This window comes from Nannospalax galili, unplaced genomic scaffold (assembly GCF_000622305.1).
Source record: "Nannospalax galili isolate Female #2095 unplaced genomic scaffold, S.galili_v1.0 scaffold182, whole genome shotgun sequence".
Classification (NCBI taxonomy): domain Eukaryota; kingdom Metazoa; phylum Chordata; class Mammalia; order Rodentia; family Spalacidae; genus Nannospalax; species Nannospalax galili.
Window position 1 is genome coordinate 1,444,258 of NW_008348662.1, and position 25,736 is coordinate 1,469,993.

Consider the following 25,736-nt stretch of genomic DNA (forward strand, 5'->3'; position numbering starts at 1 on the left):
TCTGACTTCCTGGTGTGAACACCTAGAAACCAATCAATCCATTCCTAAAATTCTCAAAGACCAATTTTGATCTTGTCCAGATAACCTTCCCCTCCAGGGTGCTCTCTGCTTGCCAATCTGGGAACCAGATTCACAGAGCCTCTTCTCTTATACACTTGTGCCTCAGCCTGTCTCACAAGAAGAATATCTTCCACGACCCTGTGCCCCTAGCAATTTTCCCTTGACTTTTCTCTCTCCTCTGTTTGCTCTTTATAAGCATTACTTGTATTTGCATGTCTAGACAGCAAATCATCTACATAACATTTCATAGTACCTCTGAATTACATTCACTATTCCAAAACCAATTGAGTGGCACATGCATTTAGTATTACATATAAAAATGACATAAAAAAGAGAGCTCTCAAATTGTCTTTCTAGGACATCTTGTTCATCCAAATTTGACACAATGCAATACAGGTGATGAGGGAAAGGAAAGAGAAATGTAGGAAAATATGTCCTTAGTGTTTTCAAACTTGCTTTAGAATATAAACACTTCCTGAGATGCAGAAGGGAAAGAGATGAATGCTAAGTGGATATTTTTTCACCATAACTGACTGATCAGAAGACTATTTATATCCCCCTGACTGATGTCTCAAGCTGATGAATCAACAGCAAGGGAGAGTATTTCAAGCACATTTATCATTTAAGACAAACAACCCAGACTGAGCACGATTATTTTTTATTCATCGTCTTCGCTTACCTCTATGTTTGCTCCTTCTCACTGTTAATAATATCTCTATGAGGCTTCTCAATATTTAATGGTACAACCTCCCTGCTGCATGCTGATGAGGCTAAGGTCACATGTTTGATCTCCAGAAGGCCAGTTATCTTCACCAAAAGAAGAATAAAAATGGAGGAGGCGGTATTTCTCAAGGAAGCTTGATCCTATCAGCTTTGTTAGAAATATTATTGTTGGTCTATCTATGCCACTAAAGATTTAATAGAAATTGAGGTCAAGATATTTCGACAGACTGATCAAACTACGTAGAAGATTATTAGTAGCAGCATAATGCCCAGCATCACAGAACACCATGGTTCAGTCAGTTGCTGTGGCTCAGTTTCCCCTAGCTCAACCCAGCAGGACAAGGGTATCTGTGGCTCATCCACAAGACAGCAACACACAAGAAAATCTTACCTGTTCACTCTCTTCGTCATCACTACTTAGCTTAAGGTCATCTTCTAGCATTCTGAAAGAAGGAACAAAGGAGTGGAGATACTTAGCAGATTCAAACCAATTCAACACCAAAAGAATCAACCTTAGAAGAACAACATTTAATAATGTTTTTGTGATTTCTAATTTTTTTTATCTTGTGTTTTTTTTTTTTCCGGATGCACTTAGGAAGCAACAGACTGACAGCATGAGAATTGATGTCTATTGTCACAGGATGAGTGGGGTGAGGGTGGGGCTCCAGAGTGTGCTGTTTCAGAAACACAGACCCAAAGAAGGGCTATTCCATGGGAAGTTTTAATTCCACACTTATTTAAGAGCTAGGTACTGTCCCTGAGCCTGCCCTAGCAATGCTCATAGCAAAGGAAGTGGATGAACATGTAGAACTCAGCAGAGGGCCATGTACCAACAGTCTTGAGTTGTAGGCCTCCTGACAGCCTAAGGGCTGGAGATGACATCTGCCTCAGGACCTGTTGAGTGGAGGGCACTGAACAGCAAGGCGCTTCTGACTAATTTGTGAGGACACTTTTCAACTCATCAGACCCTCCCATATGTCCTGACTCAGGCAGCAAGTCCACAAAAGCTCACAGTGGACAAAAAAATGAACTTCATATCCTACCATTCCTAGTGATTAAAAATTGTTCCTTCTCAGCACTGCTGTGATTATTTCTTGGTACAACAGTGGTTTTTTCAGACTCATCCATTACAAAAGGAATCTTGCTCAGAAATGCATTCTCTAAGCTGGCATGGGGTCTAGGGCTCCAGACATTGGTCTGGATGCTGTTGAGCTCCTGTGTTTAAGGATCTCATTGTCTTCAAGTGAGTGTCTAAAGACTGTCCCCCATATGTGCCTACTGTTTTTATAAAGTCAATTATAGGCCTATCAAGGGAAGATGCCTTTATTTGTATGTCATTTCAGTGACTTTTAGGAGTAAACTGGGGAAAAGGAGCTGGCAGCGCAGGGCATGAACCCAGTCCTCCCCTAGTTGTTTAAGCATTTGAGGAAAGTGACTTACATCACCCTCTGTCCACCCTGAGTAAGGAAGGTTATTTCTGACAATCTTGCTTTAGACTCTGTGAATCTAAGACATAAATTTGCTTCTCATATCTTGCAATGTAGAAAAACCCTTCTATTTGTGACAAACAATTTTCTAGAGATTTCTAGGTTATTCTGGTGTACCACTGAAGCCATTGCCAGTTAGATATTGAATGTACTTCCTCACACATGGCTGCTGCCTTTTCAGGATCAGTTTATTGACCCTCCATTCTTTAAACCCCCAAGCAAACATGCAAAACACAAGCAGGGGCTATAGAGTTTCACCCCCATTACTTTTTTTTTTTTTTAAAAAGTGGGTTCTAAATTTTATTCACTTATAATTTAACCACATGGCAAGTGCCTGCCACATTAGACAGGGAAGATTCATACAATCTACACAAGGGGGGACACCAATTGTCTGAAATTTCTATAACCTTGCTCTGGAGAGAGCAGGGCAAGGTCTCAAACCATTCCAAAACTGTTCTGGCAAGCACTATAGGAATGCACAGGGTCACTGCAGACCCAAGCACGCTGGAGGCTTGCTAGGCACATCCCTCAAATCCCCCATACCCCGGATATCCAGCACAGCACTCTCTCTGGGCACCAACCACAGCCCCCGGGGAACTGAGGAGGTCATCAGTCCTGGAGGTGATGAGCTTGGTTCTAGGGACACCAGATTACTCTCAGGAACTTTAGTTTCAGTTGAAGAAGTAAGGGAAAGAAAGGCACTATAGAAGAGGTAATGTTCCTACTGGCATGACCACAGAACTAATAATTTAACCACATGGCAAGTGCCTGCCACATTAGACAGGGAAGATTCATACAATCTACACAAGGGGGGACACCAATTGTCTGAAATTTCTATAACCTTGCTCTGGAGAGAGCAGGGCAAGGTCTCAAACCATTCCAAAACTGTTCTGGCAAGCACTATAGGAATGCACAGGGTCACTGCAGACCCAAGCACGCTGGAGGCTTGCTATACCCCCATTACTTTTAACCTGAGCACCCAGAATTTGTTTCCTTAGTCTGAAATTCATACTCTCGACCTCAAAGGAGAGAAATCGCCTTTGCTAGCATATTATTTGGAAATAACCTTGTTAAAGGACCAATCTTCTCATCCTTGGGTCCGAGGTGATGACACTGAGGACCACACCAGGTTGTGGGATGGGCTGGGGTACCTTCCCTAAGGCTATTTTCTAATTAAAAGGCTCTTAAGTTAAATAAATTTCTGGCAGTAAAAATAAGACCAGAGAAGAAGACAATTTCTTCCTCCATTCTTTATCTGTTCTTTGAGGAAAATCACCATTGCGATTTGGCTTAATTTCAAAGCTGCCCAGCATATACTCGAGTGTTCTCAGAGTGGGTGGTCCTATGGGTGGGTGGACGGGGGAAGGAAGTTAGAAACACACAGTCACCATGGACAACCTCACTGTTGTCTAATGGAAGTCATGGCAAGGTGATTGGGAAATTTAATCTCTATAAGGACATCAACACACACAGATTTGAAGGCCCCTGTCAACAAGAGCATGAAACCCCAACATTAAGGGATTTTAGTATGGCTGAGAACCAGCCACATTAAGCACTGCATGAGGCTAGCTGAAAGTCTCCACAATGGAAAAACAGAATGTGAGGTCCTCTTAAAACAGCAAGTGTGACTCATTTTTGTGTATGTCAGTGTATGCTGTGATGTTGCGCTTTGAATGTGTCCCTTCAAAGTTCACTATTTTAGAATGTTAATTCCCAAAGTCATATGTGTTTTGTTTTGGATGGTGTCTGGAGATGAAGCCTTTGTGAAGTGTTATTACTAGATGAACCTGTGGAGGTGGGCCCCCTCACTAGAGGCACTAGCTGGTACTTACTCTACGATGCCCTCTACCATGTTATGATGCTGCAGCAAGAAGTCTCTCAACAGATACAGCACCATGCTCTTGGACTTCCCACCTCTAGAACACTTCTATTCTTCATCATGACCTTGTCTCAGGTATTTTGATATAACAACAGAAAACAGACTAATATGTGTGTCAACACACAAGCACAGATCTGTTTGACCTCACCCTGTCCTTTATACCCCTAGGTCCTAGACAAGCCATACTTCTGGGTCTTGACATTTGTTATTTCTATAACTGGACAAATCTCCCCTTACCAGAAGATAAAGCAACCAGGGATCTATCTTGCTTTGTTAAAAATAATCAGTCACTGAATTTATCACACTGAAAATGAAGTTGTGGGGTTGGAGAGATGGCTCAGTGGTTAAGAGCACTGAATGCTCTTGCAAAGAACCTGGGTTTGATTCCCAGCACCCACATGACAGCTAAGAACCGTCCTTAACTCCAGTTCCAGGGGAATCTGACCTCAGCAGCACTGCACGACACAGGTATACTCACACATATGCAGACAAAATACTTGCACATAAAATAAAAATAATAAAATATTAAAAAAGAAAATGAACTTGTGTTTCTAGATGAGTTCTAAAACAAAAGATCACTTACGTATTACTGTTCCTACTGATATAAGGAAATACCTGAGGCTTGGTACTTTATAAAGGAAAGAGGCTTATTTAGTTCCCAGTTTTGGAGGCTTAAGGCCTGGGATTGGGTGACCCTATCTATTTGGCCTCTGGTTATTAATGGATCCCCCTTGAAGTTACATTACAAAATGGAGAATGAGATTTTGGTGGGAGTGCCTATGGAAAGGAAAGATCACATGATGACAAAGCCTGAAAGGGATACAGGCTCACTCTTACAACAACTTGCTCTTGTGAAAACGAACTCCGCAGGACCACATATATCCTTTTCTGAAGGCATTGCTTTCAATGACCTACCCACTTCCAACTAGGCTCCACCTCTTAAAGGTGCCACAATTTCTTAGCCGCAGCCACACTAGGTACTAAGCTCCTCACACATGAACCTTTGGGGGACATACTAAAACTACATCCAAACTACAATAACAAAGTTACTTTTCATTTAAGAGAGCCTTCAAGAATAGTTCAAATCCAATTAAACCTTGGAATATTTCAGAGTACAAGGAAGTGGCAATAGAAATACTACACTAAAAAACTACATACATTCCCATTGCTCTCTTAAGTGGTACTATTATTAAAATATGAAATCACAGACCTCAACCATCATGGCCACGCTATGCAGCCCAAGTCCCAACAACTATAAAGCCGTTATGCTGGGGTAACTGAGGCTCAGCCTCCAACACTATCTGAGAACCTGAGCTCTTCTGCTGTGTTCTGATGGCTATTAGTAGATCTCCTTGACTCAACTTGTGAAGCACAATGCTTGCTGCCCTTCATCACACTCAAATCTTGTTTACTACTCACAAAGCCCTCCATTTTCATTGTTCACTATATTTGGAGAGCACAGGGAAGATGGCAAGTATTTTGATGTCATAGCTGAACAATGAAAAATGGTTAGAGGACAGAAAAACTATGATACCCACAAGACCCTAAGAGCTGCCAGTGTCTGGCAAGCGGTGAGACCTCCATCTGAATACACACCAAGGCACAGTTGTACCTGACCCACTTCTAAGCCCTTGGGAACATTTTCATCCATTTATCTATTTCTAAAAGGAAATAGTAGGCACAGGTATATTAAATAGCAAAAACCAGAACTATTAAATCAAGAGTAATGGGAAAGTGCAAAATAAGTAGTGGTTGGGCTCTTGAGCAGGGAGGTGTGGATATATGACTGTTTTTGAAAAAGAAAGGCCAAGATTGATGTTCAAAAGCATTAAAGACAGAGTTTGGGATTGGTCATCTGCACAGTGACAGAGGCCTACACTTTGGCATCATGCCTGACTCACATGGGTATTCTCATATCCCTGTACCATGAGCTTCTCCTAGCATTCCTCCATCAGTGGTGCGCACTCACCCACACCTATCCCCTTTCATGTTCCAGAATCCTTTTGTTACAGATCATACATGAAGTGTTCCTTCAAAGGCTCACATGTGGAAGGGGTGGTTCTCAATGCAGCTATGTTTAGAGGTAGAGCTTTGGGAAAGTGATTTGAATCTTGAAGGCTCTGATTTTATGAATGGATTAATCCACTGACTAGCTTTATCATTCCAGGGAATTACTGGGAGGTGGCAGAAACTTTTGGAGTGTGGCCTAGTTGGGAAAGTGGATCACTGGGAATGTGCTTTTGAAGGGCATAGCTCATTCTTACCCAAGGTCTCTCTCTTCTTGACTTCCTGGCCTCCATGAGGAGATTGGCCTCTGCCACATGTTTCTCACAGCATGGTGTTTTTACCTTTCCTCAGGCACAAAACAATGGGACCAGGTGAGCAAGGGCTGATACCTCTGAAACTGTGAGACAAAATAAATATTTCTTCCCTTTAAATTACTTCTCTAAGGTATTTGCATGGCAATGAAAAACTGACTAACACAATGCTCCCTTCATATTCCCTGAGAATCCAACTGGATAACTAAACCCCAGAGTCATAGCAGCAGCCCTTACTGTGGAATGGGATGTTCATATCAGAACAGCTAAGCACTTCTGACATGACCTTATTCAGTCCCCACAGAAAGTTCCCAAGGTGGAAGTTGGGCACTGCTTGGGGCAGCAGGCTGCAAGGGTCAGAGCATAAATGCTGACTCTGGGGCCACAGTGCTCAGGACACATCCTAACTCTGCTACTCAACTAGTGAACAGCCTGGTACCTGTCTCATTACATGCTCCTTGGAAAGGAGGAGCTGCACAAGATCTGACAGGTGCTTTCAATCAATGCTGATTTACTAACATAGCTCCCTGTATTTATGGGTTCCATATACACAGATTCAACAACTATTGATCAAAACTATATGGAAAAATCATTGTAATTGAATATATATACTTTTTGGGTCATTATTCCCTATACGATAGAGTATTACACCTATCGGAACAGCATTTACATTGTATTAAATGTAATAAGTATTCTAAGCAAAATTTGGAGTATAGGAGGATGTGCATGTGTTGTTACATGTGAATCCTAATGCCATTTTATAAAAGAGACTAGCGTGTCCATAGATTTTTGGTATCAGAGGTGGTTCTGGAACCAATTCCTCATGGATATGAGAGGGCAATTATATTCCTTTTTGCTGATGAGGGAAGAGGGCTTCAGAATGTTCAGGAAACTCACTCAGGTAAACAAGCTGAGAAATAAATATGTCATAAGAGAGCCCGCAAACTAAGCCATCTGTTCTTCTTTTAGGCTTTTCTGGAACGATGTTATTTAGTGACTGCAGTGGAGGAGTATGTTTCAGGTTATAATAGCTGCCATGGTTGATTTGGGTCTATAGAGGCCAGAAAACATGCTCGTCAGCCCAGTGCCTTGGGACATCTATCCTTGGGAGTGAGTGGTTGGTCACATAACCAGGAGTTACTCAGCTGGATCTGCTGTAATGACAGTAAAGACATTGATATAAAATAGATAATAAAGTAATTAAAACTGAGGCCAGAGAGCAGAAGAACAGCTGGAGGCACTAAGAAACTGGCCTTTGCAACCTTTATACCTAAAGAGCTACCCAACTCTCATCAGGGACATTTTTGAGTAAGCACAGCCATGGTGGCTTCACAGTGGAGTCCACACAGCCAATGAAGATTTATGATACAGGATGTAGACAGGACTTTTTAACACACAATTTAAGTGACTAAGGCTATGCATTTTTTACTTGGAAAGAGTTAAGACATTTTTAAAGTATTGTGTGTGTGTGTGTGCGCACACACGCGCATGCTTGCCATGATGTAAGGACAGCTTGTAGGAGTCAGCTCTCTCCTTTTACCATGTGGGTTTTGGGGCCTGAACTCAAGTCATCAGGCTTGGAGGCAAGTGCCTTTACCCACTGAGCCATCTCACTGGACCAAGACAATAGCATCTTATAGTTACCATTCCAGCACGTTGTAACACATTCTCCAATACCAGCTACAGGGGTCAGAAGGTTCTGAAATGCCAGCTGAATGGGCTCATCCTTCCAGAGAGGGAGCAAGGACTCAGCAGAGGCAAGGATGAGATGGGAGATTTGGATTCCTAAAGAGGGAACTGAGTACATACATGTCTGTCTGTTGTTTGCCACATACTCCCCCACGCAGACCCTTCCCTTTCTGAAAGTGGGTGATGAATGGAAACACACCCTACCACCAAGAGCAGACCACTTGCTGACATAGGTGTTTATTCCTGTGTTTAGTGAGTAGTATGTGCACAGCCAAATGAAACACATTGTCTCCCAGTGCTGGGTCCTCCTCACGTGGCATTCACATCATCATTGTCTTTTACCTGCTTTTCAGTGTGTCAAAATTGGGATGGTTTGACTACATTATCCTAGCAGAAGCAACTGCCTCATTCCAGGGCAAATTCAGCACTCTCACAAAAGGGAGGACTTGGCTACAAGCTTTGCAGCTTAACACTTGAGTATCTAACTTCCCTGTGCATATAACTTTCTCATAGGAGCAAGATCAACACTTTCATTAGAGCCAGAGCCTGCCTTTCTGAGATCCTGTATGTACTGGGAAGCAGGAAGGACAGCCTATAACATATGCCCACTGCTCTATTGCTTAGCTGCAGCCCGCACAGGCACTGCAGGGTGGCACAGGAACCATCCCCACCATAATGCAGTTGTTTCATGGAATGGGGCTTTTAATTAATAGGATTTCCTTAAATGATTTGTCATTTGGGGCCCTTTAAGATTCTTCAGTCCTTTATTTAAAGTTCATTTCATTTTGCTTCATTTTAATGGCTTTAAAAAAATCTGAGCTTTAATTGGGCTGTTTGATTTTCAGATTTGTTTTTACAGCAGGTGGTGCTACTGTCTCCACCTATCTGAGATTTAAAGCCTGAGAAAAACATTTACAAATCTTCATTAAACATATTCACATATGCAAATATCCATTCTCACAGTTAGTGTTGTAGGGCGGCCTATTTGTTATGCAGGCCCACCTCTCTGTGGGCATTCCTAAGCAGTCCTTTCCAGGGCTTGGAGCATGGGAGGGAACATTAGGCAGCTCACTCCATTCTTTCTCAAGCCCTCTGCTCTGTCAGGGATGGTTATTTTCATTAAGAAATTATCACCTTCCTTGCTCCAGTTATTTGGAAAACCTCTGTGGCATTCCAGTGAACTGGGACCTGGGAAAGCTGGAGTAGCTCATGTTGGGGGCTGATGACTAAGTATATCTAAGACAAAGATGGATGAAGCAACTTAGTCTGGAAGCTAGGGAGAAATCAGGATTAGGAATGGGTGGATTGGATAACTTAAGAATGTCCAGTTCTGATGCTTTCTAATCCAAGTATCTCCAAATCTTTTGAAGCAATTTTGGTTGAGGTGGTGTTTGCTCAGATGCATCTCCTTCCCAGGTCCTGTTCTGGTTGTCAGTGTAAACCATGGCTGGCTTCTGCTGAGCTCATCCCAGGCTGAAGAAGTACTCTACCTATCTCTTCTGTTCACAAAGAGTATTTTTAGTTGGACAATAGCTTCTGGTGGTCCCTTTCCCCACTTACTGAGTGCACCCACTACAAAAGTCCGTTTTCTTTCAGGAACTGTATCTCATATCTTACTTTATCTGTGCCAATCTCATTTAGGAAATTTACCAAACCCTGGTGAGATATGGGAAGAATGCATGTACATATAATATCAATCACCTGCCTTTCTTTTTTTTTTTTTTTTTTGGTGTTTTTGAGACAGGGTCTCCCTGTAGCTGTCCTGGAACTCACTATGTAGACCAGGCTGGCCTTGAACTCACAGAGATCAGCCTGCCTCTGCCTCCAGAGTGCTGGGATTAAAGGCGCGCCACCATGCCTGGCCTTTTTTTTTTTTTTTTTTTGTAAGATTTGATGTTCTTTTTTTTTTTTTAACTTTTAAAAGAAACTTTATTGAGAATTTCATACATGCATATAAGGTGTTTTGATCAAATTCATGCCCACTCCCTCTCCTCCAACGCCTTCCATATTTCCCCATCACTTTCTGACAACTTCGTGTTTTTCCTTTCTTTCTTTCTTTCCTTTCTTTCTCTCTCTTTCTTTCGTTCTTTCTTTCTTTCCTTTTAAAAAAATTTTAAATTTTATGTGTAGGAGTATTTTGCCTGCATTTATGTATATATACCACATGCATGCAGTGCTCACAGAAGCCGTAAGAGAGCGCTGGAACTCCTGAAACTGGAGTTACAGATGTTGTGAGCCACCAAGTGGATAATGTGAATTGAACCCATCTTCTGCAAGAGCAGGAAGTGCTGTTCACTGCTGGGTCATCTCTCCAGCCTCTCAACTGCCTTTCATGATAGCAACTTTATCTATATATCAGTAAAGAATAGAGGGGCTAGAGAGATGGCTCAGAAGTTAAGAGCACTTGCTGCTCTTGCAGAGGACCCAAGTTTGGTTCCCAATACCACATGTCAGCTAACAAGTGCCCTTAACTCCAGTTCCAGGGGATCTGACGCCCTCTTCTGGCTTCTGCATGCACTGCATGCATGTGGAACACATACATGCAGGCAAAACACTCATACATACAAAATTAAAAAAAAATCAAAAGAATTTTAAAAAGAATAAATAAAAATCAATGTATGTGAGAATCAACACCACAGAAAGCAGTCAGAGGTACAATACTGGAATAGAGGGTGGAGACCTGGGCTTTGAAATAGCAGCTGCCTGGCTGACCAGCATTTCATTCTGAGTTTTGTCACTAGCTCTGTGAATTCTGCTAAGTCTTTTACTCTCTCAGGATAGTTTCCACATCACCAAAGAGGCAGTTGGGATAAAACAGCCTCTGTATCATCTTATTGCTCTGAATTCACTGGCTATTTACCTTTATCAGTGGATACAAACTTCAGGAAGATTGTTGAGGAAGGGGCACCAGGGATGATTTGATATGACTCAGTGGCCAGTAAACCAGGTTGAAATTTGAGTAAATGGTGCCAAGATCCATGAAGTCTTCAGTTTCATGTCTGCCAGGTAGGGTGGTCCAAATTATTGTTCTAATAATTAAATAGAAAATGGACTAGAAGTCTTGTATTCTTCCAAAAATTCTACTTCTGTGTGAGCCTCAATTCTTTCAGAAGGAACAACCTGCTCCTTAACTCCATCACGAAGAAAGATTTAGAAAAACATGAAGTCATCAAATACTCCTCAGGGTAACTGAAACATAAGCTAGCTAGCTTGAGGAACAAAAATGAAGTCACCAGAATACACAGCATTCAGCAACCAGATATAGAAAGTGCCAAAAATGAGAGACCAGATTCCCAGTTCTAACACTGGGTAACTATCCTAAGATGAAGGTTACTTAAGTATCCTCTGAAAACAGTCCATACTTTTTCCTACTCTCAAATTGTTTTGAGGACACTGCCCTAGTGTGCATTCCTAGTGGAATCTCACCTATAGCACTGGGTTACTCAACAAGGTACCAGAGAGAACTGGGGATGTTCACTTCCATGCCTGCTAGAAACTATTGTTCATTCTTTTAACCAGCTTTCAAGTCACTGTGGTACTAGTTCTAAAAGGATTATGCCTCCGCTCTCAAATAGTATCCACTCAGTAGGAGACAGAAAACAGCAACAATGATTTTCACAGTGATTTTAGCATTAGAAAAGAAAGTTGCTCATGGAGACCATAGTGGTCAGTAAAATCTCCCTGGAAGAGGGCATACCTAAGCTATCTTGAAGGCTCTAGAGGAGTCAGGGGAAGACAGCTGTCCAAAAGGGCTACAGTCCTATAAGCAAAGGCACCAGCTAAACATCAAGTGCTTGACCCTAGGTTTGATTTCCTGTTCATGAGCATGTATACCCACTACCTCCCAGATCAAAACTTCGCATATAGGAAAAGGTATTCAATTAAACATCTCCCTTCTGTCCTTGCCTTGACCTGCTCATTTCCTACTCAGGTCCAGTCACCTCATAAGTAGTTTCTCATATTATTTCAGTTTCTCTAGGTATTAACAAGTCAGTGTAGATGTAGAACACTGGACCCATCAGACAAGTGCAGGACATTACCGAACAACCATGCAATGAATGTATCGCTAGCTGAATTCTTCTAATCTATTGTGTAAAAAGCAATCCCTATGCACCTTGCCTTCTTATATTCATCCCCTTTCATAATGAATTCTTCAAGTATTAACTGGTCCAGTGACTTGCCTTTACTGAACAGCACAGGACAAAATTGATAGGAAGTCACTTGGAGACCAGATGACTTCTGCTGGATGGCATTTATGCCATTTTCTCATCTCATTGCTAGCTCTGATGAAGAAAGCTGTCATGATGTGAATACTCTATGGTGAAGTCTCTGCAGCAGAGGAGAGCTACCTCTGGACAATGCGAACAAACAACCAAGGCTCTTAGCCCAAAGGTCTAGAAGAATTTGCATCTTGCTGGTGCCCACAAGAGTGAGCTTTTCCCAGTCAAGCCTTGGGATGACCATAGTCCTGGCTGACATTATGGCTGCAGCCTGTCACAGACACTGAGCCAGAAGACCCAGCTAAACCACACTCAGATTTTCAACCTACAAAACACTAACTTGGGACTGGAGAGATGGCTCAGCCGTTAAGAGCACTGGCTGCCCTTGCAGAGGACCCAGATTTGATTTCCAGCATGCACATGGTGGCTAACAACCATCCATAACTTCAGTTCCAGGGGATCCAACACCTTCTTCTGACCTCCTCAGACAGTGCACAACATGGGTGTGCAGGCAATACATTCATATGCATAAAATAAAAATAATAAAATATAAAAAATTCCAATACCATAATGGATGCTGTCTTGAGCTAAGTTGAGAAGTAATTTGCTAAGCAGTAATAAACAATTGATATACTGGCAGATAGTATTAATAATTTGGTGTGTCTCTTCTTGAAGATCAGTCCCAATTACTTCAGGTGAAATTTTGTAGCCATCATTTTCATAGGTGAGATGAACAATAATACTTTTTATTTATGCCAATATAGCATTTTTGTGTGATAATATAACTCTATTTTAAGTGCTCAACCAGGTACATGTAACCCTCAGATAAAGCAGGCTCATATCTTTCGTCCGAAGGTAACAATGCTCAAATTCCCAGGTTTTATGATTTTCCTGTTCACACTAAGCACTCAGTCCTTTTGTCTCTTTCAGATCTTTTTTACTTTTACATTTCCTGTTGGATAGGTACATTGAACAAGACTGTGGAAGTAACCACTTTCAAAGCTCAAAGTGTGTAGATGCTGAGACAGGAGGAGCAGGAGGGCTTAGCCACAAAAAACTATAAATGACCTTTCTGCTGCCTGTTCTTGCTAGATGTCAGGTCCTAGGGGCTGCTAGTGCCAGAGTCAAATGTGTCATTGGCTGATCCTGCTACTTATTCCAATGAGACTACTTATGACAAAATACCTGCCAACTCTAACTTCACAGAAAAGCCGAGAAGCAGAAACTGACACATAGCTGCAAGTGACTATATGAAGCTTAGGCTTTTGGTGGTGGGTTTGGGGGTCGTGTCCTGGGAAAACGGAACAGCGGGTGACCTTGTAAACACGTCTTATAGAACTCTGACAAGGTGGCAAGGTGCACTTGTTACCTCTGGTTGATCTGTCCATTTCTCTGGGATATAATAAAGCACTGAAGTTGTCTGAAATTTCTTAGCTTTTTTTTAATTGCACATTATAAAAAGTGTGCCACATGTTCTTTTCATTGGAATTATAATTCTAGCTGGCTGGAGCTGGTAACCCAAAGGGACCACTTTGAAAAGAGAATGGGAACGTGGGGCCTCTTTATTCAAACCTCCTATAGCTCTTCCATCTTGAAAAACACAAGTGCCATAAACTGTTCCTGGACTTGTGAAAACATGAAGACTTTCCATCTTCTCCATTTAGGGCAAGGCAGACCATGTTGATAAGGTTGCATTCTCTGAACACATTAGACTTTAAAATTGCTTCCTCTTGAAAGAATTATGGGGAAAGACTGCTGTACATACTCTGCCACTTCTATCAAAAGACCACAGGGGCTTAGGAACAGTACTTTAACAGGGAATGCTTTCTCCTGGAAGATGGTTTTAAAATTCCTGTCTTTGTTACATGGACTTCTAGAAAATTAGTTTCTGAACTTGGTGTTACTGGTATTAAAGGACTGGTTTTCTAAGGCTGAAAGGTAAGCACAGTGTGCACAACAATATGATCCTTTCCTGGCAGACAATAGTGGGAGTTCAGAGGGTCTAGGCTAGGGGCATAAAATGTTCTTGACTCTCTTTGAAGAGGAACATGCACTTAATCAGAGGGAAAATAATACAGGTACAAATTCATTTAGCTTAAGTCTTTGATGTTGAATATTGATCACTGTCAGTTAATAAGCTAGGTGTCTGTTCTGTTTGCTGAACAATGGTTTAATTATTTAATTGGTAACTTTCGGTGGTAAGCATGCATTGATTCTAGAAGGGTCATATATTCTTAGGATAAGATTTATTCTTTGGTTTGAAATAACAGCTTTTGCATTTTTGTGGTTGTTGTTATTGACATGTTAACTGCTAAGAGGGTTCTTTAATTAAGGGGTTTATTCGAATAGGTAAATTGTTAGAATTTGAGAAGAGAACAAAACTTAATCTGCTAATGAATAAATTCATTCTAATACCATATTGTCTGAGAGTCATTATGGAGCTTTATTGCATGGTGGAATCACCTGGGAATCTTTTAAAAATATTGTTGGCTTCTTCCCTTCCAGCATATTCTAATAGGTTTGGGGCACATAACTAGTATATTGTATTAGAATTGTGTATTGACTCATCTGGCTTTACTTTTCCCTCATCTTTAATTTGAATAAGAATGTATCAGGGCTGTGGATGTAGCCTCAGCGGTAGAGTCTGCTTATCATAATAACCCTATAACCCTTCAGTTCTATCTCAGTACAAGAGGAGAGAGAGAGAGAGAGAGAGAGAGAGAGAGAGAGAGAGAGAGAGAGAGAAGAAGAAGAAGAAGAAGAAGAAGAAGAAGAAGAAGAGAGAGAGAGAGAGAGAGAGATCCCACCCCCAAAGAGAGGTGTGTTTTTTCAGTGCCTATAAGACCTAACCTCTTCATTACTGATGGGTTAAGAGACTGTGATGCATTTTTGAGTTCTTCAGTGGATATTTTCAGAAGCCATAGGGAAGTAGGAGGTCATTTCCTGTCACAGGAGCTAGAGGCCTGGGAACTACATTTCCCAGAACCCCCACCAGCAGAGTTTTTGTTTAGATGTCACCAGTGAAAGGCACATGAAGACTCTAAAGGTCAAAGAGGCCCAGAACCACTATTGCTCCCAGAGCAGTGAAGTAGCTCTGCTTCAGCAGATGGCAGATGTGACTTCTACAGAGGCTCCCAGTGTGTTCCTGAGAAAAACACTTGTAGGCGTAGCAGGGACCTGTGAGTATCCCCAGCAGTTTTCTGCAATGCTTGCATTATTGATTTTCTGATAGGATTTTCTGATTAGTCCTTATGGCTCCCTGACCCAAGCTTCCCTAGGCATCTTGATCAGCTTGGAAGTCACCAATTCTCTATGCTAGTGTCTTTCTACATGAAAATCATGAATGGCTTCTCTTCCCCAGAGTAAACTTTGACCCACATGTACAATAAACAGCACGAGTCTGGAATCAGAAAGCCCATTTACTCATTTAGATCCAGCCTCTACCATGGACTAGTGATGTGTCCTTGTCCAAAGAACTTTGAAATGCTGTCTCAGTTTCCTTAACTATAAAGTGGGAAGCCAAAAATGTGCACCTCCTAAGAGTGTTGTGAGGATTACAAAGGGAAATAAATGAAACATTTTATACAGTGCTTAGTACATAGTAATTACTCATAAACATTTGATATTGCTGCAGGTATTTTATTACTCATTCTGTCTTGTCACAGTAACTGTCCTGTAATAATAGGCCCATTTCTTGGTTTCTAACAAAGAATATAGATTATTAATTTATTCACCATTTCCAATGAGCAAATTTTAGGAGCTAGAAATAGGAAGTTGAAAAAGTCCCTGTCCTCAAATGGCTCACCGTTTACTGAGGACAGGCAGAAAGGAAACCTTGTGATTGGGTAATTACAATGGCTGCACAGCAGGTGTATCTTCTTTCTTTGGCAGGCAATCCTGGCCATGTTATCTTTCCTTGTAGGTAGGCGTATTCTCCAGCCTGGAAGTTTCCAGTGTGCTGTACTTCTCTCCTGTGTCTGCTGTAAGTTCTCTTATGTCCTTTCTGATTTATAAAGACCCAGCAGGACATGACCCACTCATCGCACAGACTACTAACTCCAGTGGGAGAATTACCAGCTGTAGTGGTTTAGATCTGAAATGTTTCCCATAGGCTGACATATGTAAATACTTGGTCCCTAGCTGGTAGTGCCATTCTGGGAGGCTATGGAACCTTTGGTACATGTGATCTAGCCAGCAGAAAAAGGCCACTAGGGCAGGTCTGGTAGGTCACTAGGCTGGCCCTACTTCTTGCTCCTGCTCTACTTCTTAATCTATACGATGTGAAGGAGCAGTAGCCTCAAGTTCCCACCGGCACAGACCAAGTCCTTTATCATCCAGTCTCTACCCTGATGGATGGTGTTCTCTGAAATCATGTAAAAATAAATCTTTTCTTCCTTAAGTTGCTTCTGTCATAGCAACAAGAAAGTAACTAACATACCTGTGTTATGAGAGAAGTCAATAGTTCTGATAATTAAGGCCTAAGGCTTACAAATTAAAGCTTCCTACATCTGAACTCAATTGTACCCTTCTCAACTATATCTTGAGGACAAAAGCCATCTATTTCCTCATTCTGAGTATTCATGAGGCCATTTAAGATTCATTAAAAAAAAGTGCAGTGGCACACACTTGTAATCCCAGCACTTGGAAGGTGGAGGCAGAGGCAGTAGGCTTAGGAGTTTAAGGTCATCGTTGGCTAAATAGTTGATCTGTGGCTAGCCTGGGCTAGAGGAGATACTATCTCAATGAATCAAAAGAAAAAAAAAAAACAACTGTACAAAACCAACTCATTAAAGACTTTTAACAAATTTGTCCTATGCTGCGTGGACGCAGGTGGTCACTCTGGCTCCTGTGATTGTGGTGGGAACCAGTTCAGAATTGGATGGTGCTGAGATACAGCCACCAAGCAGCCTAGTTTCTGGAGCACACACCTCCAGCACTTTCTGTTTGCTGTATTTGGGGGCTTCTATACGGATTCACTAATTCTCTTTGCTGCAAATCTAATAAGCTGATAATTTAAATGTAAAGAGGAGAAAAAGACTTTGTGCATCCTATTAGCTATTCATTGGACTTGGAGATTAGTATATGATCCTCCAACTAAGGCATTTCCATGAATTCAGCTTTAATGCTTACCATTTTTGTAGTATGTTGCATATTATAACCGATACTCCCAGAATTTTTCATTATAAAACTAATCCAGGTGGCCTGAATATATAAAACCATAATTTCAAAAAAATTCCTCATTTATGACAGGACTAATTCAGCACTTTTAAAAAAGTAAATAGGCTTGAAAATTAAGCCAGGTATATTTAATGTTCTAAACTCATTTTCAGGCACATACAACTGGCTTTTGCTGTGGGAAGCATGACTGTCCAGTCAACATGAAATGCTTCCTAACATCCTTCTGGGGGTTGCTCAACACATGGAAGGAGAAATGTGTCAAATAACATGTAAATTAAAGTCTCTCCTATCTATTACAGACAAGGCATTTATTACAGGGTTGGAAACAGGGTCCACAGGCCCAGTTGCAGCCTCTTGCAGCATATCATGGTTTTGCATCAGATATATTTGGGTTTAAGTAAAGTACAAATGCAGGACCAGTCATTTGTTGCCACCCACATATTTACATATTCACCTGTTTGACTTTCAGATTGCAGACAAGAACCAAGTGCTAAGAAAAGAATTCATGTGAAAATTTTTAAGTGGGCATGCAGATTTTTGAGACAGATCCCGACTGTGGAATGGCACGGCGTCTACCTGCTGCTCAGGAAAATACTCAGGATAGTCATGATGAACAAAGTGATAATTCTAGAAGCTATTGCATAAATCCTGCCCAAGTGGGTCTGTTTGCTCAAGGAGGACAGAAGACGAGATGTGAAAACAGATGGGATCCCAGGCCAGTGCAGACTACCTGATTTTCCTTTTGTAGATGAGTTAAGAATCCTGATGCACAGGTTTGATTAAAATGGCAGGTCAGTACTAAGTAGTGTCTATGGGCTTCTTGGTGGCTATATCTCTATGAAGCTTCTCTTTGAAAACCCCTTCCATTTCATTTGCATTCCTCTCCTGCCAGGGCCCAGATTAGCTTATTCCTTTATAAGTGAGTGAGTCAAGTTCCTTCCTGTGGTGTGATACAGGGCTCCTTCCTGCTTACCTGTAACACACTTCTCTGCACCCTACGCCATTGACACTGCTTGTGAGATATCACATTGTATGGTGAAGGGCCAGTGAAATTCCACCCCTTCTAATACATTCCTAAGCACATACAACTTATAATTGCAGAAACTACAAATAAATCTCTCAAACAGCAACAACAAGGATGACTCTGAAGGAGAGACATTATGGGAAGTTTTAGATACAATGTCACCGCTTCAGGTGGACAACTATATCTCCATCTAGTCTCACTGCATGGCAAATATGCATGGCAGCAGATACTTTTAACCATGAGCCTGAGAGAGAGGCCTGATGGAAATGCAGAGTGGGGATGTCTGAATGACACCAGGCAGCAGGCCTCCCATGGTCCTCAACATAGGGGCCTGGCTTACCCAGAAGAGCAGGCCATTAGCTGTTCCTACCACCTTACTGATGATGATGGCCAATCTTGCTTCTCAATTTGACTCAATTTAGAATCAATGAAAACCAAGCTGCTGGGAGTTCCTGTAAGGGATTTTCTTGATCAGATTGTTTGAAGCAGGAAGATTCACCCTAAATGTAGGTGGCCTTTTGGTGGCGGCCCAGATGAAAGGACATGGTTGAATGAAGCTTGTACTGTTTGGCTGCTTGCCTTCACTCTCACTGGTTTGTTGCTTTGGCATTCTTCTGCAATATTAGAAAACCAACTTCTTTGGGCTTCTAACGTAGTCTGCAGACCAGAACTCTCCAGAAAGCCTCCAGGCCTTCGGCACCAGATTAGGACAGCTGATACATCCAGCCTCATGGTCTGAGCAACTGCCAGGATGGTGCAGCCACTGTTGGACTACCTGGTACTCTGCATGTAAGCCAATCTAATAAAACCCCTTTTAATACATATTCATTCATTCTATCAGTTCTGTTCCTTTGGAGAACCCTAATACATTGATATTTATCATCTAAGCTGTTGATTGCCTATACTGACCAGGAGAGTCAGTGATGGGCCAGAAGTGATCCCTGTTCTAATGAAGCTCCAGTCAGGTACAGCAGGTCAGACTTAGGGAATTTTCTGATTTAAGCAACAAATAGTTTTAGCAACAATAACAATCATTTTTTAAACTATTGGGGTTTGTGTGTGTGTGTGTGTGTGTGTGTGTGTGTGTGTGCGCGCGCGCACGTGTGTGTATGCATCTCTGTATGTTTGTGTGCATGAGCGTGTGTGTATGCACTTGTGGTATATGTGCCTATGTATGAGGGCAAGATATTGACATAATTGTCTTCCTCGATTGTTCTCCACCTTATATATTGAGGCAGGGTCTCTCTCTTGAACCTAGAGCTTGTTGATCCAGCTAGTCTAGACGTAGACAGCTAGCTTGCTCTGGGAATCCCTGTCTCTGCCTCCTCAGCATTGGGATTACTGGTGGGCTGCCACATGGAAGCGGAGAATCCTAACTACAGTCCTTATGCTTGTGTGCCAGTACCAGATTGAGCCATCTCTCCAGCCCCATCAGCAACTTTAAAAGAGTTCCTTGAGTATTTCAAGTATGGAATATTAAACTCAGAAGAGCTAGAGGGACTGAAAAGATCCTGAAATGTACTAATTTATATGGCAAAGACAAAAGTTTCTACCATAAATCTATTTCTGGCCATTGTGGAATTTCACTATTGCCACCCACTCTTCCATTTTAAATAAATAGCTAAATGTACAGAAGTAGGCATTTTATAAGTATAATTTTTCTTTGTGGCAATGGGGATCAAACCTATGGCTTGCACATGCTAGTCAAGCACTCCACTGAGCTATACCTCCAGCCCAGTTCTTCTTGATTTTCTTTGGTCAGAGTGATAGGCTACAGAAGTGCCACCTGGACAGAAGATGGGTGCTCCAGCACAGCAGAACTGGCTTCATCTGGTTAACTAGGTAAGCAATGGGATTAACAGGGAACTTCCAGTCAAGGAGCCCAGAGGGAATGCTCTCTGACCTCAATGTGACATGCCGCAAGCCTGTGGAGCGGCTGCCAGAGTCAGCCTTCAGGATGAAGAGGTGGCAGTATCTTCTCAAGTGAGGGTCTAGCAAACAGCACATGACACATGGGGCTTAAAGAGAAAACTCAAGCCAGAAACTAGTAGATTAACTGTTATCTTAAAACTTTCATTATAGTTTTAGATCTATAGAAAAGGTCTGAAGACAATATAGAGCCCTCAAATATAGTATGTCCTCTAATTACAATGGTTTGATTTAGGATGTTTTGGCTTTATGATGGTACCAAAGTTATACTCAATCAACTGTTCTGTTTTTCATTATCAGTACAGTGTTCAATAAATTACACGAGCTAGCCAGTACCTCACTGTAAAACAGGCTTTGCATTAGATAATTTTTTGAAAAATATTTTCTTTATTATTATTTTATGTGTATGAGTGTTTTGTCTGCATGTATATGTGTACCACCTGTGTGCAATGCCTACAGAGACCAAAAGAGGGTGCCAGATCCCCTGGAACTGGAGTTACAGATGGTTGTTACTTGCCATGTGGGTGCTGGGAATTGAAACTGGGTCCTCTGGAAGAACAGCACGTGTTCTTAACTGCTGAGCCATGTCTTCAGCCCCATGGTAGATAATTTTGCCCAGCTACAGCTAATGTGTTCCAAGAATGTTTAAGGTTGGTAAAGCTAAGCTACAATGTCAGGTAAGACAAGTGCTTTATTTACATTTGTGATTTATGATATTTCCAACTTGTGATGGATTTACTGGCATGTAACCCTATCACAAGTGGAAAAATGTTTATACTCAGTACCTCATTTCTGTTACTGCTAGGATCTTATATTAATATGACATATTTGTTACAAATAAGTCAATATTGAAAGACTAGCTTAAATTCATACTTAATTTCAATTTTTTTTTTACTTTCTACCTAACAGTCCCTTTATGTTTTCTTTTCTTCTTTTGGGATGGGAGGCAAGGTCTTACTCTACATCTGAGCTGTCCTTAAACTAATGGCAATCCTGCCTCATCAGCCTCCTAAGGATTATATGCGTGAGCCACACTTCTTGACTTTAATATTCCTTTTCTGGTCCAGGCTCCCACCCAGATAGAATGTTACATTTAGCCATCACATGTCCCTAGGGTCTTACTACCTGTGAAAGTTTCTAGACTTGTCTGGTTTCTAATGTCTTTGACCATTATGAGAAGAGTTGGCCATGTATTTTGTAGAAAGTTCTATATTTTGGTTCTCTTTTGTTTTTCTCATGGTTACAATGGGTTAGGAGGAAGACCCCAGAGGCAAAGTGCCACCTTTCTCACATACCCTCTTTAGACAGTACACTGAGTATGATTCACTCCTAAGGAGAGAGTTATGCTCTATCTCCTGGATGAGGAAGCAGCTACATAAATTATCTGGAATTCTTCTATACGGTATATTTATCTATATCTTCCTTCCCTCCCTCGCCTATTTCAATATAGCCTCTTATATATTAATTTGGTGTGTGTGTGTGTGTGTGTGTGTGTGTGTGTATGTACGTGTCTGTCTCTGTTAGAAATGAAAATCAAGACATCATGCATCCTAGGCAAGTGCTCTACCATTGAGTTCCATCCCCAGTCTATTGCATATTTAATTTCCACAATGGCTTTAAAACCAATAGCAGTCAAATGTTTCCAAAATCACATTAAAAAGTATTAGATCAAGCAGTCTTTCCTTCCTCTTGTTGGGGTAGGAGAGGGACAGAGAGGAACAGAACTTGAATGTATTATCAACAGTTGCTACAGGTACAAATCAAAAGGTTGGCATTATCTTAGCAAAGTGCTGAAAATTACGGCCAAAAGTACAGGCTCACTCCCAGAAAAGCCTTCCAAATCCTGACCAGCAAAAGTAGAACTCTTTCCAAATTATAGTTCTTCACATGTCCACACATACACACTTACACTGCAAAGGACATTCAACTGACAGATCAGATGGGCGTATTTGTTCCTTTGACTTGCATGGACACTGCACTTGGAAAATGCCTTGCAGTTTATGTAACTCTCCTGTTTTTTTCTCCATTCTTGACCTCCCATTCTCTCAATACATCTATCCCTTTTGGCCACTCCCCAGAATCTTCTATTACCCAAGGATCTTGCATCACTTTTCTTCCCTTCTCTACCCTTGACCCTCCTTGTCTACTCCCAGGCATGACATCTGCGACCACTTCCTCCAGGTGCCATTTCCACAGGGCCAATTGCACTGGCATCTCTAGACTTCGGTTTCTGGAGGTTATAGCCCCTATTTTATCTTACTGGGAATCCTCTGAAGAAATGTCTGACATGGAATAAGCACATAATCAATGATTGATGAATGAACAATTAACCTGTATTAGATGTGTCTCCATCTTGATTTGCCTGAAACCGGGATCCATTACCCGCCTACCTAAAATCCAACCTCTACTCCTGAATGTTGTATCCAGCTCAGCAGCACTGCCACCCACCTGCACATGGGTTTTGTCTTCAATTTTTCCCCTTTCCTCCTTGAAGACAACATAATTTCTAGGAGTATCTGTCCCATTCTCAAGCTGTCTCTGGAACCCTCCCCTTTCTTCATTTGGGACAGCATTAGGTCACCTGTCAGGTTGCACTGTGACAGCTTGCTTTCAGTCCTGTCTCTGGGTGATAATTCTCATCTTCCTACTCTGTCTGACACTGAAGTCCATATTGCCAAGCTTATAGTGGTCCATAAGGCTCTTCAAGGGTTGGCCTCGGCTCCCTGCAGCTACAGCCTTGTCCCTACCCTTGACCCTCACACTGGAACCATGAAACTCACCCCGTTTCCCCTTCTCTGGCTCCTGGTCTGGAGCTTCTGCTGCCTGCTGCCACCTCCCTCCTTCCTGTCCTCTCACTCTTCAGAGGACACCCAAAGGGTACATCTTCATGCTCAGTGACCTTAATCTCCCTCTACTGCATACATGTCTATTAGTGCACTTACCACCTTATATTGTAATTGTCTTCAAGTCTGCTGAGCTACAGGTGACCGGGTCTTCCTCTTTCTCTACCTTCAGTGCCTGGGAGCTTTGAAATTTTATCCTGTTACACCCCACTAAAACCAAGCTGAGAAGCCATGGGACAGGAAGGGAAACACTCAGGTCACAGACACCTGCTCCAGGAATCAATTCCCAGAACTAACCCTAAGAAACAGCTTGCTCTACCTTGAGGCTATTTTTACTTAGCAACTGTCAATGAAACTGTCAACCATGACCTTAAGACTAGATTTACATAGTAACAGCCACCACTCACAAATCAGAATGCGCTAGCTTCCTCAAGGACCTGAAGTGCCAATGAATTTTCAAAATAACTTGTCTAGACTTCTGTCTTAAAATTCCCAAGGCATACCAGAGACCACCCTGGCTACTGCCTGTGTGTCCCAGACTGCATTCCTATTCTTTATTCCTAAATAAAAATCCCTCCATTGGAGATCTGTCTCTGTATTGCTGTTTTACTTTGACAGGATGTGAGTATTGTTTTCAGTGACACAAACATTAGCACACACATCCCTTCATAAGAGCAGACAAGGACTCTAATAGGTCTTGACCCAGGATTGTAAATGGACTGGAATACATATTCAATCTATCTGAGATGAAAAATGACAATAAGTTATAAATACTTTTTTAAAAAAAACTGGATTTCTTTAATGTTCTTCAAAGGTCATTGACTATATCAATTTTTTATTAATTTATTTTAACATTTTATTTTATGTGTATGAGTGTTTTACCCGCATGTATGTAAGTGTACCCATGTGTGCAATGCCCACAGAGGCCAGAGGAAGGTGCCTGATCCTCTGGAACTGGACTTACAGATGGCTGCCAATTGCTATATGGGTACTAGGAACTGAACCAGACAGTCAGTGCTCTTAACCACTGAGTCATCTCTCTAGCCCCTGTTTTTTAATACAATATTTTAATCAACTATACCAATTTTAAAAACAAAGAATGTTCAGGCAAATGTGTCTATGACAGAATCGTAACAGAAGAAAGGGCTTGATCAGAAACTGCTGAGAACCCCCGTGGGCTGGGCAATGTGTGCACTGGCATCCCTGAGACCATGTGAGCGTGCACTGCTGTTAGAATCACCTAAGAAGCCACTAGACATTGTAGTGAAATGGGACAAAATATATTCTGGTTAAAGGTATCCCGGTACAATGTAAGAATGTGTACAAGGACGTCTGTTTTTTTGAAGAGTTTATACTCAGGCAGTTTCCTTTTTTTTTCTTTTTATTCTTCACTTTCTTGGTGTGGAAGGCAGGAGCTGAAACCAGGAGGATGATGAGAGAAGATGGGAGATTCATTCTGGGAGAGTGCCTGTGTCAGAAGGTTATTTAATTTGTGCCTAAGGCTCAGGGAAGACTACATTCCTGCCATGGCCTGCTGGGATCTGCAATAGGGAAAGATTTAAGGACATTTCTGAATCTCCTGCTTGGGACTCTGCCTTAAGAGCCAGCAGCGGAGCCTATGGGCATGGTAAGGTCAGAGCACTTTGGCTCAAGCACAGCTAGGCATGGCTGTCATTGTTGCCCTGGCCTGTACCCTCCCTCTTAGAGCAAGGCCTCCTCCTGTTTACATCCAAAGAGGACTATTAACTCTTCCCTTAGAGGACCCAACCAATCGCAGAGCACAGAAAATCCCCAACTGCTTAATTCTAGTTCTTGCTGAGCTCTCCCATGGGAATGATGGCCCCTCTATGTAGAGACACAGAACAGTGCATTCTGCTTCCTCCTGGTCTTACCCTCTTACCCAAAAGCATACTCTTTAAAATTTTCTTTTTAATTATTTATTTTTATTTTATGGGTATGAGTGTTTTACCTGTCAGTGCATCCACGAGTGCAATGCCCATGGCGGCCAGAAGAGGGCATAAGATCCTCTGGTACTGGAGTTACACACAGTTGCTAGCTGCTATTTGAGTACTGGGAACTGAACCTGTGTCCTCTACAAAGAGCAGCAGGTGCTCTTAAGAGCTGAGCCATCTCTCCAGTCCCTCTTTACTTTTACTACTGAACTGCATTAATGGCAGAATTAGTAAAAGTATAACCGTTATAATTTACGGGATTAGGAGATCGGAAGGAGCTGTATCTGGGATCTGTTGAGTAACACACAAAGGATGAGCTGAGGAGGGATTTGGGCAAATTCTCTAGGAGCAGCAAGAGGAGCCAAATCCCACAGTGCTGTGTGAAGTGCCCTCTCTACAAACTCCAGTCCTAGATACCCAGAGAGCCCAGCAAT

The 25,736-nt window shown here is 41.8% G+C and overlaps 1 protein-coding gene and 2 non-coding genes across 3 annotated transcripts in view; all 3 read right to left on the bottom strand.

The window, feature by feature from the left end:
* Aff3 (AF4/FMR2 family member 3) overlaps nucleotides 1–25,736 on the bottom strand; it is a 544,092-nt gene that overhangs the window by 98,559 nt on the left and 419,797 nt on the right. The window contains exon 10 of the mRNA XM_008845867.1: nucleotides 1,175–1,226. Coding sequence (XP_008844089.1) covers nucleotides 1,175–1,226 — 52 coding nt within the window. The remainder of the gene's footprint in view (nucleotides 1–1,174; nucleotides 1,227–25,736) is intronic.
* Nucleotides 2,656–2,788, bottom strand: LOC115072471. Its single transcript, XR_003851527.1, has one exon. It is a non-coding gene; the product is annotated as a small nucleolar RNA SNORA9 (small nucleolar RNA).
* LOC115072472 lies at nucleotides 3,090–3,222 on the bottom strand. The gene has a single exon (XR_003851528.1). It is a non-coding gene; the product is annotated as a small nucleolar RNA SNORA9 (small nucleolar RNA).